Source organism: Hippocampus guttulatus, chromosome 15 (genome assembly GCF_054856545.1).
Source record: "Hippocampus guttulatus isolate MCC_2025c chromosome 15, RoL_Hgut_1.0, whole genome shotgun sequence".
NCBI classification, from domain to species: Eukaryota; Metazoa; Chordata; class Actinopteri; order Syngnathiformes; family Syngnathidae; genus Hippocampus; species Hippocampus guttulatus.
Genome location: NC_141275.1, coordinates 14,092,953 through 14,106,453, shown reverse-complemented (window position 1 = coordinate 14,106,453; position 13,501 = coordinate 14,092,953). Strand labels below are relative to the sequence as shown.

At 45.2% G+C, this 13,501-nt stretch overlaps 1 protein-coding gene across 6 annotated transcripts in view; it reads right to left on the bottom strand.

The window, feature by feature from the left end:
* Positions 1-11,379: 11,379 nt before the first annotated feature.
* The window catches only part of rapgef6 (Rap guanine nucleotide exchange factor (GEF) 6), a 47,831-nt gene continuing 45,709 nt past the window's right edge, over positions 11,380-13,501 (bottom strand). For all 6 annotated transcript variants that reach the window (XM_086130528.1, XM_086130525.1, XM_086130527.1 and 3 more), the window contains one exon: positions 11,380-13,494. In XM_086130528.1, coding sequence (XP_085986654.1) covers positions 13,472-13,494 — 23 coding nt within the window. In that variant the 3' untranslated portion in view covers positions 11,380-13,471. The remainder of the gene's footprint in view (positions 13,495-13,501) is intronic.

Below are 13,501 nucleotides of genomic sequence, written 5' to 3'. Positions count from 1 at the left end.
TCGCTAATTTAGTGACTTTTCTGACCCGTCCACTTCGGGACTTTAAATCATGCTCAGAAACAGACAAGACGAGCGGAATAGTGTCTTGTGTTCCGTAGGAGAAGAAAAGAGGCCAGTGGAAGGCCATCAGGGGAGTCAATTGAGCTGAACGCGCCGAAAACAGAGAGGCAAATGCAGCGATTTGTCAACGTGGCGACAGGCAACTTTTGACCCGACCGAGGTAGGTGGCTCAGCCGTTGCAAAGCTCACCTGTACAATTTGACATGAGAAAAAGAGCATGGGAGAGCTGGAGGCAGGGGTGTCAAAGTCATTTTAGTCACGGGCCAATTTGGAGTTACGTCTTCCCTCGGAGGGCCGTAATGAGAGTCAAACGACAAAATTAATACTTGTGCACAACAAATTCATAGATTACTATTTTTGAAATCAGTCAAATCAATTATAATTGTTCAATTATTGTTTGAGTATAAACTGGGGAACAAAATGATTGCGAAATCTCAACATTATTTATTACACATTTCGGTACAGATTTGAACAAGTTGATACACATGATTTGCCTTCGCGGGCCACATAAAATGACCTGGCGGGCCGGATCTGGCCCCCGGGCCTTGAGTTTGACACGTGTGGCTTAAAGGCTCATTTTATTATGTTGACCGGCTGAACATTTCAAATGTAAATTTGTTTTGTCAAGAGACATTTTTTCATACTATCGCCGAGCCCAACACGACCTCCGGAAAGTGCCCAAACACCCCCCCCCCCCACCCCCCTAAAAATACTTCCAACACGAGCAGTCATCAGCTGTTGGGGGTAATTGCGTTAAATCCGCCTGATGAGACGTGTGAGGAAACATCTCCAGGCTGTGACAAGTGGTGAAAATCGGACTCGATGAAGCCTCCGCCACCTGAGCCCCCTTTAAGAATGGCCGCCGCCGCCATTGCCGCCATCCATCCTCATCCAACGCAAGAGCCTCGTTCTTCAGCCATCTTTGCGTTCTGACCTTTTACGCCATATTGAACGTGCAAATTATTCTTGATTTCATCGCCGATGACCCCCCCTGTCCCCCCGTTCTTTATCGCCGCGAAGAAAACGCACCAAAGCGCCAGTCAATTTGGTGCCAGGCGAGTCATACATCATGTTTGGGGTGTATGGATTTCTAATATCTCGCTACAGTGCTCAGGATGATGTCATGGTCTCTGAGCATATATCAAATACGCTCCTGAAAGGATATGCAAAATGGGCAGTGAGAGACGATGACTAAAGATAACCTCTGAGGCTTTGGAATCGCACTGCGCTGTTGGGGACGATTAGGTAGCGGTTGGATATTTGGATACATCCATTCTTCCGTCTACGGGGTGGGGGATGTCAAACAAATATTCCATACGACCCCAAAATATTTGGAAAAATTGGGCCATAATTGTACATGATGAAAATATCCTCGATGTGATGCTGCATTTCCACCATTGTGCTAGAAATGCAAAATGCTTTTGTTTGACGTTTACTTTGACAGTCAACTTTAACCTCCTTGGTAGACGTCTCAATCCCTTCAACAGCAAAAAAAAAAAAAAAGTGTTCACCTCTCAAAGAACAACAAACATTTGACTTTGACACTCTCGCTGCGTTCCTGACAGAGCGTTTTACGGGGGTGGGCTTGCGCGCGTACGCCATCGCAGCGGGGTGGCGACAGGTATGCCAGGCGCCCACAATGCCGGGTTTCCGCTGATAGTCAGCGCCAGTAATGTGGGGGGGAGGCGGCACGAGGGGGCCACAAGGTCCCAGCAGGGGGCCCCTTTCACTGGGGAGAAAAGGGATGATGGAGGAGGATGATCGGAAAAAGCTTTCTTTTTTGACTTTGAATGTATTATGCTTGCGTGTGAATGTGGGTTGTCCTTGCGAGTGTTCCGCTCACCCCGTCATCTCATTTACTCCCGCGCTAAATAGCCAATTCAGCAGCTAATACGTCGCCGCGAGGTGCCGCCGAGTACAGCGTTCTGTTTGTTTGGAAAAGGTGATGCGGGGTAGAGAGGGGGAAAAACATTTTTTTTTCCTCCCTCACTTCACGAATGCCATCAAAGTGGCGCGGGCGAACGTGAAGGGCGCCAAGTGGCGGCGATATTGAGGAGGTTGGATGGAGGCGGGGTAGTCAAAACTCCCCGGTGGCTGCTGGCGTTAGCCACAACGCTATGAGCAACAATTAAAAAGCCATCATAGTCACAACCGGAGAGCTGAAATAATCACCGGGTCCTCCCTTACCGATGACTCCCCACCATTTTGTGATGAGACGGGAGTGCAGGTACTTTTCCACCGTGTTCCCGAAGGAGCCTGTAATTTCCATTAAGGCTTCCTTCGCGGTAGTCGCCATCATCCGACCAAAGGGCTCAGTTCCAGTGGCTGGCCAACGACTTCCTGAGACAGACTGTGATTTTGTCCTGCTTTTAACGTAACCCTCAGCCATCCATCAATTGCATAGAAAAGACAGATGAGTGCAGGTTCGACGAGTTGGATAAATGGGGATGGAGTTTAGCTTTGTCTTACGGGGTTAGAATTAAGTTGCTATTAATTAATGCTATTCGTTAGCTGCTATAACATTTTACATTGTTAGTTGCGCTAAATGGATTAATCGAAGGCAAAGCTACGTGGTTGATTCACACGCACAACAGCAAATGCTTTTGTTTGACGTTTACTTTGACAGTCAACTTTAACTCGGGGCGACAAACAGCTTGAAGCCACATCTCGTATCTTGAAAAGCCCGTGAAAACTTTGTTGTGTATCCAGTATCGCCGACAAGGTTGCTCAAGAGCCGGCGACTTTTTCTGTTGTTGCCACAGACTTTGATTTACTGACGTCTGGCAACCTCAACCATCGCGTCCTTCCCCTCCTGCGCTTTGCTTTCGCCACCGACGCACACTCACAGACGGAAACCCGTGGAGAGCAAGTCCCGTCGGCCTCTGCCAAGAGAGCGCGGGCTGATGAGGTGAAAGTAATCTATCGGGCATGGCATCTTCGCACCTCCACCGTGGCATATGGCAACCACTTGCGAAGGAAATAGCACAAAAAACGTGATGAGGTCAGCGAGTGGTCCTAACTTTTTTTTTTTTTTTTTGCAAAATTGAAGGAGTCAAAACAAAGTCAACAAACTGTTTGCTGTTTTATTTGAGCGCAGATGAGCGGGCCAGAAGGTGTTTGTGTCTCCGTGTTTGCACGTGTGTGTGTGTGTTTATGGGAAAGATGGCCCCGCCCTGAGCTGGTCGTTTGGCAAATATACGCAATGCCAGCACCGGGGGCTTTTCATCCTGAAGGACAAGCCGACCCGGTTGTCGGGGATGCGAAATGAAGAGGAAATTGGGAGCAGGTGATCCTTTTGGGAATTTGAGGAACGGGGCAAGCAGGCATCGTCCCGTCGGCGTGACAACAGAGGTTTGAAACCGGAGGACGTGTCGGGCCATTTCATGCAAAAATCAATGCAGAAATGCGTTGTGATGCATATTTTGAGACATAAAAATAGGAGACGAAGAGAAATAACGTCAAAATTGTTCCTGCCATGAATGCGATTGATAACCTGGACAATTATTATTTATTTTTTTTATCTAGGGGGGAAATGAACGGATATAATGTGGTTGCACAAGTGTGCACACCCTCATAACGGGGACGAGGCTGTGTTCCGAACTAACCAATCACATTTAAAGGAGGCACACACCTGTCGCCATTTCAAGCGCCTCTGCCGAAGCCAAAATACAGTTTAGCAGTTCTAGTAGGCCTTTATCAAAAAGGCTTCCTTGCTTTCCAGCAGAAAGCTGAAGGTTGTGTGCTTTTTTTCAAACTGTTCAGAATTGGTTGATTCCAAACACGTCCCCAGCGCAGTTGGTTATGAGAGAAAATCCTTGTGAGGTGAGCAGGTTCAAGGTGACATTCATGGTGGAAAAGGTTTTCAAATTAATTTTCAAGGTCTCATTTTTTTAATATCACAAAAACCCGGCATGTGATGTATCTATCGAAGAAGCATTTTGCATTCATTCTTTAGTTCAATACAACATTTTATGGAGGAAATTCTCATATTTAATCTTTTTTTTTTTTTCCTGCCCATGCATTTTTAGCCATCCGCCTGCGCGCAAATTGAGTTTGTGTCTGTTATTTGGTTTTCCATTCCACATCAAAACATAAAAGATGAGCGGGGGTCACGTGGAGAATAATTCAGAGATTTCACATTTGATCAGATGGAGAAGAAGGAACACAAAGTGATCCCGCCATCAAGGTGAGCAAACTATTTATCTTACCCCCCCACCCCCTTCCCCCCAAAAAAGGCAACAAGTTGGAAAGTTCTCGGAGGGAAAGATGGATGTGGAGATACTGCATGTCATTTTCACTTAGCCCCTTTAGCCCAGCAATTTTCTTCCGGCTTTATCCCTTGGCCGGGCGCCACGCTGATGTATTCATAGGAAACAATAAGCGCTCCTCCGCACGCTCACAATGGGAAATCTCGGGACGGTAACCTCCCCTCTGGCACTCCCTCTCCCAAGGCGGCGCAGTATCTACCCAAATGTAATCTGGGCGTCGGTATTAATATTCATGAGGGGTGGGGGGGAGATAAGAAGAGACTTTCATTAGTGTGGAGTTAGCGCTTTTGGATAAAGTTGACCATTAGACACCCCGCCCCGACGACAGAACTTTCAAGGATCGCGAGTGGGGCGCTCAAGGTGTGAGGTCAGAGGAGTGAGGTCAGAGGAAGGTGGTGAGCAAAAGGGGGAGTGCTCCGGAGTGAAGACATAAGAATGAGGGATCACTCAGCGAGGTCATTAAAGTCAGGTCGAAAAGACTGAGGGCACGTGAGGGAGTTCTCAAAGCCAGGGCGAGAAAGAGCGCGAGCAAACGAGAGAGGGACCGACGAGTGAGCTCACAAAAACGCGAGAGGATGGATGATAAAAGCAAGGCCGTAAGAGGCGGGTCACACAGCAGTGGCGTTGTCAATGGGGGCGACAATTGATCGGGCGGGCGAGCCAGCGATCTGAGCGGGCCAGCACCTTCCGCCAAAAACAACAAAAAAATAATTCAATGGTTGACGCACGTAAAGCACTAAACTCTTCCATCCGCACCTCCTTCATGAGAATGAGGTCAAAGAGGAGAAAGTAGGGGGTGAGCTCGAGTTGAGCATTGCCGTGCCGCTTGGTTGCCCACATGGGAATATTAAACCGCGCCAATGTGATGATAGTCAAAGAGATGCTTTGCACAAGTCACATTAGTGACGGGCGGCAATGTCCCTCCATCTGTTTGTATTGTTTGGCCTTGAGTCATTAGCACACTTAATGTCTGCTGCGCTTAGTCCAAAACCAACCCAAAAGTTGTTGGCGAAATGTTGCTGAGTCAGGTTCGAAATGTGATGCACTTAGCGGAAAACAATGTTTGACCCTCGCAGCTGGCGGAGCTAAACACGGCTGACAAATAAAAGCCATTAGTGCGAGGCGGCGGGCGCTAAGGAGGACAATGCGTTTGGCTTTTATGCCCGTTTTTTTTTTTCTCTTTCCATTATCTCTATTAACATTGAGCGGTCGACCGGCTCACTGTTTTGCCCTATTCAAGAAAACGCTCTATGCTAGTCATAAAATAAGCTGTTGCTATAAATTGTATAAATTCAGTAGATACAAAAAAGAAAAACATGAAGTGTATTCACTGTGGAAAATGAGTTGTGTAAATACATTTTAAAAACACAAATGCGAAATAGTCTCACCTCAGTGATGCTTCCCCTTTACCGCGCTAGTTGAACATAGCAGCTAATTAGCAGACGACACTGTCGGGATTATTCTTTTTTTTTAATTTCGTTTTTTTTTTTTCTATTTAGCAGGGTGAGACGATGACATCCGCTTCGCAATCTTAACTCTAAACATGACCGGAAACCCTTGACAACTATCTGACAATTCCAGTTGCACCCCTTAGCCCTCGTTTGAGTGCCTTAGGCCTTGGTTTTCTGCATTCGCGTCGAGCGAAGGCCCAGTTCAACAGAAGGTTAAGGGTGAGGGTAAAGGGGTACGCAGCCACTGAAACAAAGACAACGCGAAAACTCGCTAGAAAGGAATAGATGTGAGAATTTTCCCATATTCCGACGCCCCCCGTTGACAATGGCAAGAAAAAAAAGACAGAAGGAAGCCCATCAATCAAAGTAATGAAGCAACGGCACTCATGTTTGAAATGATATTCAACCCTTTGCTACACCAAATAAATATTAGACATCTTTTGAATGGTTTGTTGTATTGTTTTGTATCGCTTTACATAACGAGCTAGCTCATGCAGACAGAGCTAATAATAGCCACACGAATGTCAGACAAATACACAGCAAACAAGACTTCACCACAATGTACCGGTAACGGCATTTCAGGACTGATCAGCTAGCTAAGCTACATTCGGAAGCTACATTAGCTAATGTAGCATCCAATGTAGAAACAACATCAGCCGATTTCGCTTCTACTGTATCCGTAAACAGTATGTTGACATTGACTTTTCATGACTTAGCTTAGCATAATCCCTTACATGAAGCACTACATTGTACATAAATGCATTTGCTGTCAATTTTTCAGCCGTATCTGACATAGCCTTCACACTAGCTCTTAGCCCTAGCCGAAACTATTAACAGCTGACATTAGCTCTAACCTCTGGACCTAGCCTAGCATTAGGCCTACCCCAAACTACAAACAACAGCCCCTAAAGCTAACCCTAGCATATAGTGTTAGCGTCGTGCGACAGTTCTGGTTGCTGCCCTTTAGAAAAGTTTCATCAGAGTCTAGTTCCTCCCTCGCGCTTTCCTCAAAAAGTAAGGAAGCGTTGAAGAACGTCAGGAGATAAGCCGAGAGACTCGACGTGATGGCAAAAGAAGAAGAAGAATCAAAAAGTCACATCTAGCGCGCAAACTGAGGTCTGTTATCACGTTAGAACAGCGTGTGCAGAAATGTATTGCTTTTGTGATGCGGATGCCGGCGGGAAGCAGAGTTGCGCAAAAGATATAGAATACAGAGATTTTCCCATGCATGAAATTGCAACAGATTTTGTGATATCAACGTGAGACGATTCAGGGATTTTGGAAAGAAAAAAAAAGATTAAAAATAAAAGCCTTTGTCTTTCGTTTCATCTCGACGGCCCAAAGTCAATACATCTTTGGTTGGAAGTGCATGGCTTTTGTTTGGAACAAAATGTCGAAATGAGACTGTGTAGCTTTCCAAGCGTCTGTGCAACGAGTATCCAGACTAGTTAATAAACAAAATCACCCCAGTGGGTTACTTTGAAGCTACATTAAAAGTCTTGAGGTCAAGTTTATATAGCAAGTCCTTCACCACAAAACACTCTCAAAGGGCTGTCACACTTGACAAAGATTAGCAACACCCCCTCCCGTCTAGCTTGCCGGCAAGCCAAACGGACAGACGGATAAACAGATAGATTTATGTTGTTTTAATGGCCAAGTTGACCTGACTTTCAATCCTCTTACCCAAAAATACAATAAATCATCAGTATCTGCGGCACGCTTGACTGGCGGCATCCACGATCATTTTATTTGTCAGGAAAATTGATATTACACCCCCGCCCCCTCTCATCTCTCGCCCACCCGTCACAATGCAGCAGATTATTAATAACAAAAGAAATACACACAATATTCCGGCCAAATCCTGTCGCTCTTATTATTTTATTTTTTATTTTATTTGTGGGGGAGGGGGGGTTGCTGTGTCATTGGCTTTTACTTTCACACAGCCACCCTTGCCGCTATCGTGCATGTGGTGTTGATGCCGCGTTCCCAAAGCAAACACGTTAAAGTCACCCGAGTACTCGGTCGGTCAATATGTATGCGTGAAAAGTCTCGAGGGACTTTTAAGTTTGAGGTGGTAGTCTGAAAATAGCTTGTGGGAGATTGGCACCACGAGCGCATTCGTTTGAATTTGAATAAAAGCAAAGCGACTCCGCACCCGAAGAGATGTAAGAAATGGCTTCTGGATGCAAACGACCGTCTCCAAGGCTTAATGGGGTTGCGGCGGGAACGGGGATCCAATCAGGGGTTTCTAATAGAGGCCTCCCCTCTCCAATAACGAGGAAGTAACTCTGCCGTACATTCATAACGAGACTGTCAGGTTAGCACAATTCGCCACAGGCCCGTCGATCCCGCGACATTTCTCCCTCAAGGTCGTGGATTAATTTCGTCCCCCCCCCACCCACCCACACCCCCTCGAGCATTCCGGCATTTGCACCGCCGCTCAATCTTTAAAAGGCTGCTTTCTGAGACTCCACCGGTACGTCTGTAATCAGCTGGTCACACCGAGAGATTTCTTCGGTCCAGATCACTGCTTACATGCGCAGTTTACATTTTCAAGCCATTCCAAATTATGGACTGCTTGCAAATGTCACTCACAATAACCAGCTATTGATTGCTTGGAAATGTCACATGCGACCTTGCGGTCGTAAACACGCCAGGCAAGAGAGTAAGTGTACAGATTAAAAAAATAATAATAATAAAAAATAAAAATTCAAACTTTGCCTGACCTCTTTTGGCTTTGGGATGTTATTGCATTGATATTTCTGTCAGAAAAATCATTAAAATGTGCACGATATGGACACGGCCTCAAGACATCAATCCAAAAATGACGTCTTCAATTCCGCAAGCTCTGCCCAGCTAAAACCTTGACACACTGGAACCACAAATTCCACCTGCAAAGATGGATGCTTGATAATACTGAACAGTTTAATACCGACCCGTCCAGGTCCTCAGACAACACGACTTGCTTCGGCGTTTATTTATGTGGCGGCATCTTTGTCGCTATAAGTTGAACGATTAGAACAGGCGCTGCTTTAAAAGAACCAGTTGGCCCATTAAAAGTCAAAGTCAGCGGGCTGCGGGGCGGCGGGGGGTGGCGTCATTCCACGAGGGGGGGGGGGGGGGGGGGGGTTTGCTTGCTTAGGTGGCTTTTTGTCTGCTTGTCGGCCCGTGAAAACGCCGCAGCAGGTGCGAGATAGAGCAACTAGTCGGCAACTCAAATGATGCTAATAAGTGTGTCTTGCGCGTCCGAGATAGCAGAAGTCCTCTGCGACATGGGCAGTGTGCTCATTACCTGCTAAATTACCCAGGATCCTTTGGGAGAAACAGGCCGGGGAGATGTGGGGAAAACTGACATTTGAGAACCGGACTCTGCGCACAGCTTTGATTCTGGCGTGAAAATATCCTGACAGGATCGTAATTGACGCTGTCAACGATTAAATTCTCAAATCATACATCACATGACCTAGAGCGACATCATCATCATCCCGCGCCCGGAACCAAAAAAGGTCACGTGTGCATTGATCCGAACATATTCCAATTGTGAATAGTATGGAAAGAAGAGCAAGAAGACAGGATGAAGCATCCCATCATGGCAGTAATTTCCACTGTGGCGTACCAAATGCTAGCGCGCACGCAAACACAAATGCGCACACACAGCTGTTGGTCAGAAATCCACCTATCGGCGGAAAATTCTCACCCTGTTGGTGTCAAGGAAAATGCTGAGAGACATCGTATGCTGGAAGTTACAGACTTGACTTCTTTTTACAATTAGATGAACATTTAAGAATGTTCTACAAAGTGACAAACTACCTAGTGTGATTCATCGAGGTTCTACGACAAGTGATTTCCATAATTTCTTATGGGTTGAAAATTGTAAAAGTGTCCTTTACACACGCCACGAATAAACATTCTCCCAAAGTCTATTATGTCATGACAAAAACAAAACAACAATTTCTGCCATCAAACTAAAGGCTCAGGTAAGGCAGCACTGCCTCCAGATGGTCATGAAAAGAATTACATGAGAAAACTGACAGCAGCAAAATAAAAGACAAGGATAGACAAATTGGATGATGTGTGAGATTTAGAGAACTCATTTGAATGCAAAAAAAAGGACAAACCCAGTAGAAATGAGCTAATTATACGAACAAGTGTTACTTACCTTATTATATTAATAAATTGCAATGGTGCCAACAGTGCTTACCTCAAAACAACGCGTCCTTGAAGCCAGCGTGGTCTCGGTTTAATGTCGACCGGGTGTCCAGCTTTGAAAAGACGGAGCAAGGACGCGTGAAGGGCACAAACAAGATATTTGGCTCGTTGTCCTCCACTCTGTCAAAGTTAAAGAAGAAAATGTGGCATTTAAACACATAAACCACGGAAAAATTCCTAAATTGAGGCTTTGTCACGGAAAGAAAATGAGCTCCAATTAAGGCTGAATACACCTGTGGACAATAGAAATGCATATTTTCCTTCCGATTTAGTTTATTTGAAATTATATGTTTACACATACAGTGCTTTCCATTTTATTTAACATTTCGGTGACAGTGTGACGAATAGTTTTTGGGGGGGGGGGTTGTGTTGTTGTTGTTGGGGTTTTTTGTGCTTTTTTCCAAGTTGTATCGACAACAATGTGTTCCTGCTGCAACGTGTATCACTTGGATGTAGAATGACTTAATTTTATGACAAAATGACTCACCAGTACTCCGAGGTGTGTAGTACGGTTGTCTCTTAATTGAAGCCACAGCCTGCGCATTCCAAATACAATACTGTTGCTTGCGACATTCTTGGCATGAGCGGAGGTTTTTAAGACAACATACAAGTCCGGGTTAATTAATGTCTCACTGGTGCAACTTTTATGTTTTATTTCAAAGCACTGAGCACGGTTGACAACGGGTTAGCATGTCCGCCTTACGATGCGGAAGTCATGCGTTCGAATTGGGGCTCTGGCCTCCTAAGTTTGCGTGCTCTCTTCGTTTGGTTTCTCCGGATACTCTCATTTCCGCCCACATTCCAAATTGTGAATGTGAATGTTTGTCTACCTGGGCGTTGCGTTTGGCTGTCAACCAGTTTCACGGTGTACCCCGCCTACCACCAAAGTCAGCTCGGATAGGCTCCAGCACCACCTCGACACTTGACAGGATCAGGCGAATAAGATAATGGATGAATGGGTGTTTGTCTTATTCAGTTTACGCCCCAAAATAAGAAAGAAAAAAATATCAAGGCGCGGGACGTGCCCATGGCGATGCTCTATATTCAGATGTAGTCAGAAGCCGTCGACTTTTTATTGCTATGTTGTGACGAAACACGAAAGCTGGAGGAAATGTGGCCACAAGTCACATTTGTACCGTTCTGACGTCATTAATAAATATGAACAAGATGGAGTCCATCTTACATACATTGAGAAATGAATACAACTGCACTGATAAACGCAGTTTCTCGACACAAAGTTTTAGGTATAATGTACATGCCCAAAATAATCTAATAATGTACATGCCCAAAATAATCTAATGGGATTCAATACAAAAACTGCCCAGCTAATGAGTGTTTGATTTTTTTTTTTTTTATCTTTAAACTCACAAACACAAAAATGAAGACAGGAGTTTCCATTTCAGGATTTTATTCATTGTCCAAATTGTTATCAGTAGACTTAAAAGGAAATAAAATGTCCTTTCTTCTTTGTTTTAAATCATTTGTACACACCCTCTTGAACAAAAATAGAACAACTATGTACAATCCACCGGTAAAAAATAGACATATACAATGCGTACGAGGCCAAAATGGAGTCGTCTTTGTAAAAGACATAAAAAACAGCAACGAGACGAGTGCCACTTGTACACACATACGGGACGTTATTTGTGCGGCAAACACTCACTTTTACAGCTTACAGTGTGCATCCTCGTCATCGCTTCTCATTCACATCGGTTATTGCATTCTAGTGGGAGTGTATGTGTGTGGGGGGGGGGCAAATGGAGGGTTGGGAAAACTAAAGAGAAGTTTTAAAATTGTGAAGTGACTTTGTATAGAACAACTACACACTTGAGGGGGGTTAATACTGAAACGTGGTTTTGAACGTCAGGAGTGGAGCTGTGCAAAAAAAGGAAAAAAGTGTCAAAATGATGACTCAGTCCGTGCAGAGGATCAAACCAAGATCCGGTTGACCTAAAAGGAGGCAGAGGGTGCCACGAGGACCTGTGAACGGTCCAGGTGACTTACTGTGTAGGGTGGGCGTTATGTAACAAAAGATGCTTTCAGGAGTGTTGGGACAACATATAGAACACATGTAAGAGGTCCAGGAGACCTGGACATCCAAAAGGGGACCTACTGGGGGCCAAGAGGGCATGTCAGAGGTCTATAGACTCACTCGGAGTCCAACTGGAGATCCACAAGGAATCACAGGCGGGTTAATACGACAAAGAAGGTGACCAGATTTGAGGAGACACCCACTGGAGGGCCCTGGGAGGTCCAAGAACATGTGACAAAACGGAGGTTGAGTAGAGCCATGAGGGGCTGAGGAGTGCTAACAGGGGGCAGGAGACAAACAAGGCATCCTTGTCAACTAACACAGGCACCAAAGAAACTCAATGGAGCCTGAGATCCAGGAAACCCGGCATGGGGGTCAATACCTATTGTTATATTTTGTGAGATAAATAAAGCAATAAAAATACATCCCTATTCACACACACGCGCGCACACTCACGCACGCACACACACACACATACACACACACACACACACACAGCAGCATCTACATGGCTATGAAAAGCACAAGCAAGGAGCCAGCAAAAAAAAAAGTTTTTGTAACAAAATATTCAAAAATATTCCACAGTATGTCATCTATACACCATCATTAATTTACGGCAAAACCAACGACAAAAAATAATTATATATATACTGTATATATACACACGTTTCCATTCATGTATTTATACATTTGCAACGATGTTAGCATTTCAAGTCTTCCGAACAATGCTCAAGGAGTGGACCTTGGGAAGACCAATCGCTTTTGTATCCGATGAACACGGGAATGGAGGCGCACTTCCTGTTTGGCTGCGATTTAAATAGAAAGGGGGCGGGGCTAGGACTCACATCCAATCAACACTGTAAACAAAACATCCCCTTTACCCCCTAATTGTTTGCGCTTTTAAAATAAGCATTACTTTGAATATTTTTCCCCCTAGTCCAGGAGGTAGCACGCCGTTTGAGTAGCTAGCTTCAGGAGGCGGCCATTTTGTTTCCCCCGAGAACAGTAAGTGCTCCACAAACCGCCTTACCCCCTTCCTTACACCATCTTGTCCCGAGGAAAATGTGGTGCAAAGTTAAAATGGTAAAAAAAAATATATATATATATATATAATAATAAAAGCTTAAAAAGGATTAAACTGTTGTCTTTCTTTTCCTGGTCTGAAGTCTTTAAAAAGTTTCTTTTCAAGTGAAGCAGGCACGAGTTTCAGGGGGAGGGAGGGGTGGAGAGGGGCGCTTGGAGAGGTCTAGGCGAAAAAGCATGACAAAAGTCCCGCACATGATTCTGGGATCCTTCTGCCGGCCATCTCGTCCCAAGTAAAACGTGGCGCTAGTTCCTAGTTCCCCTCCCCCCTGCAAGGTCAGAAGTTTTTAGTCAAGCAGGCACGTGTTCCAGTAGGTGATCAAAATTGTACCAGGCCATAGTGCACAGCCCGGACATCCACTCGTCGTCTACACGGCGGAAACTTGTTCGTCTGCAAG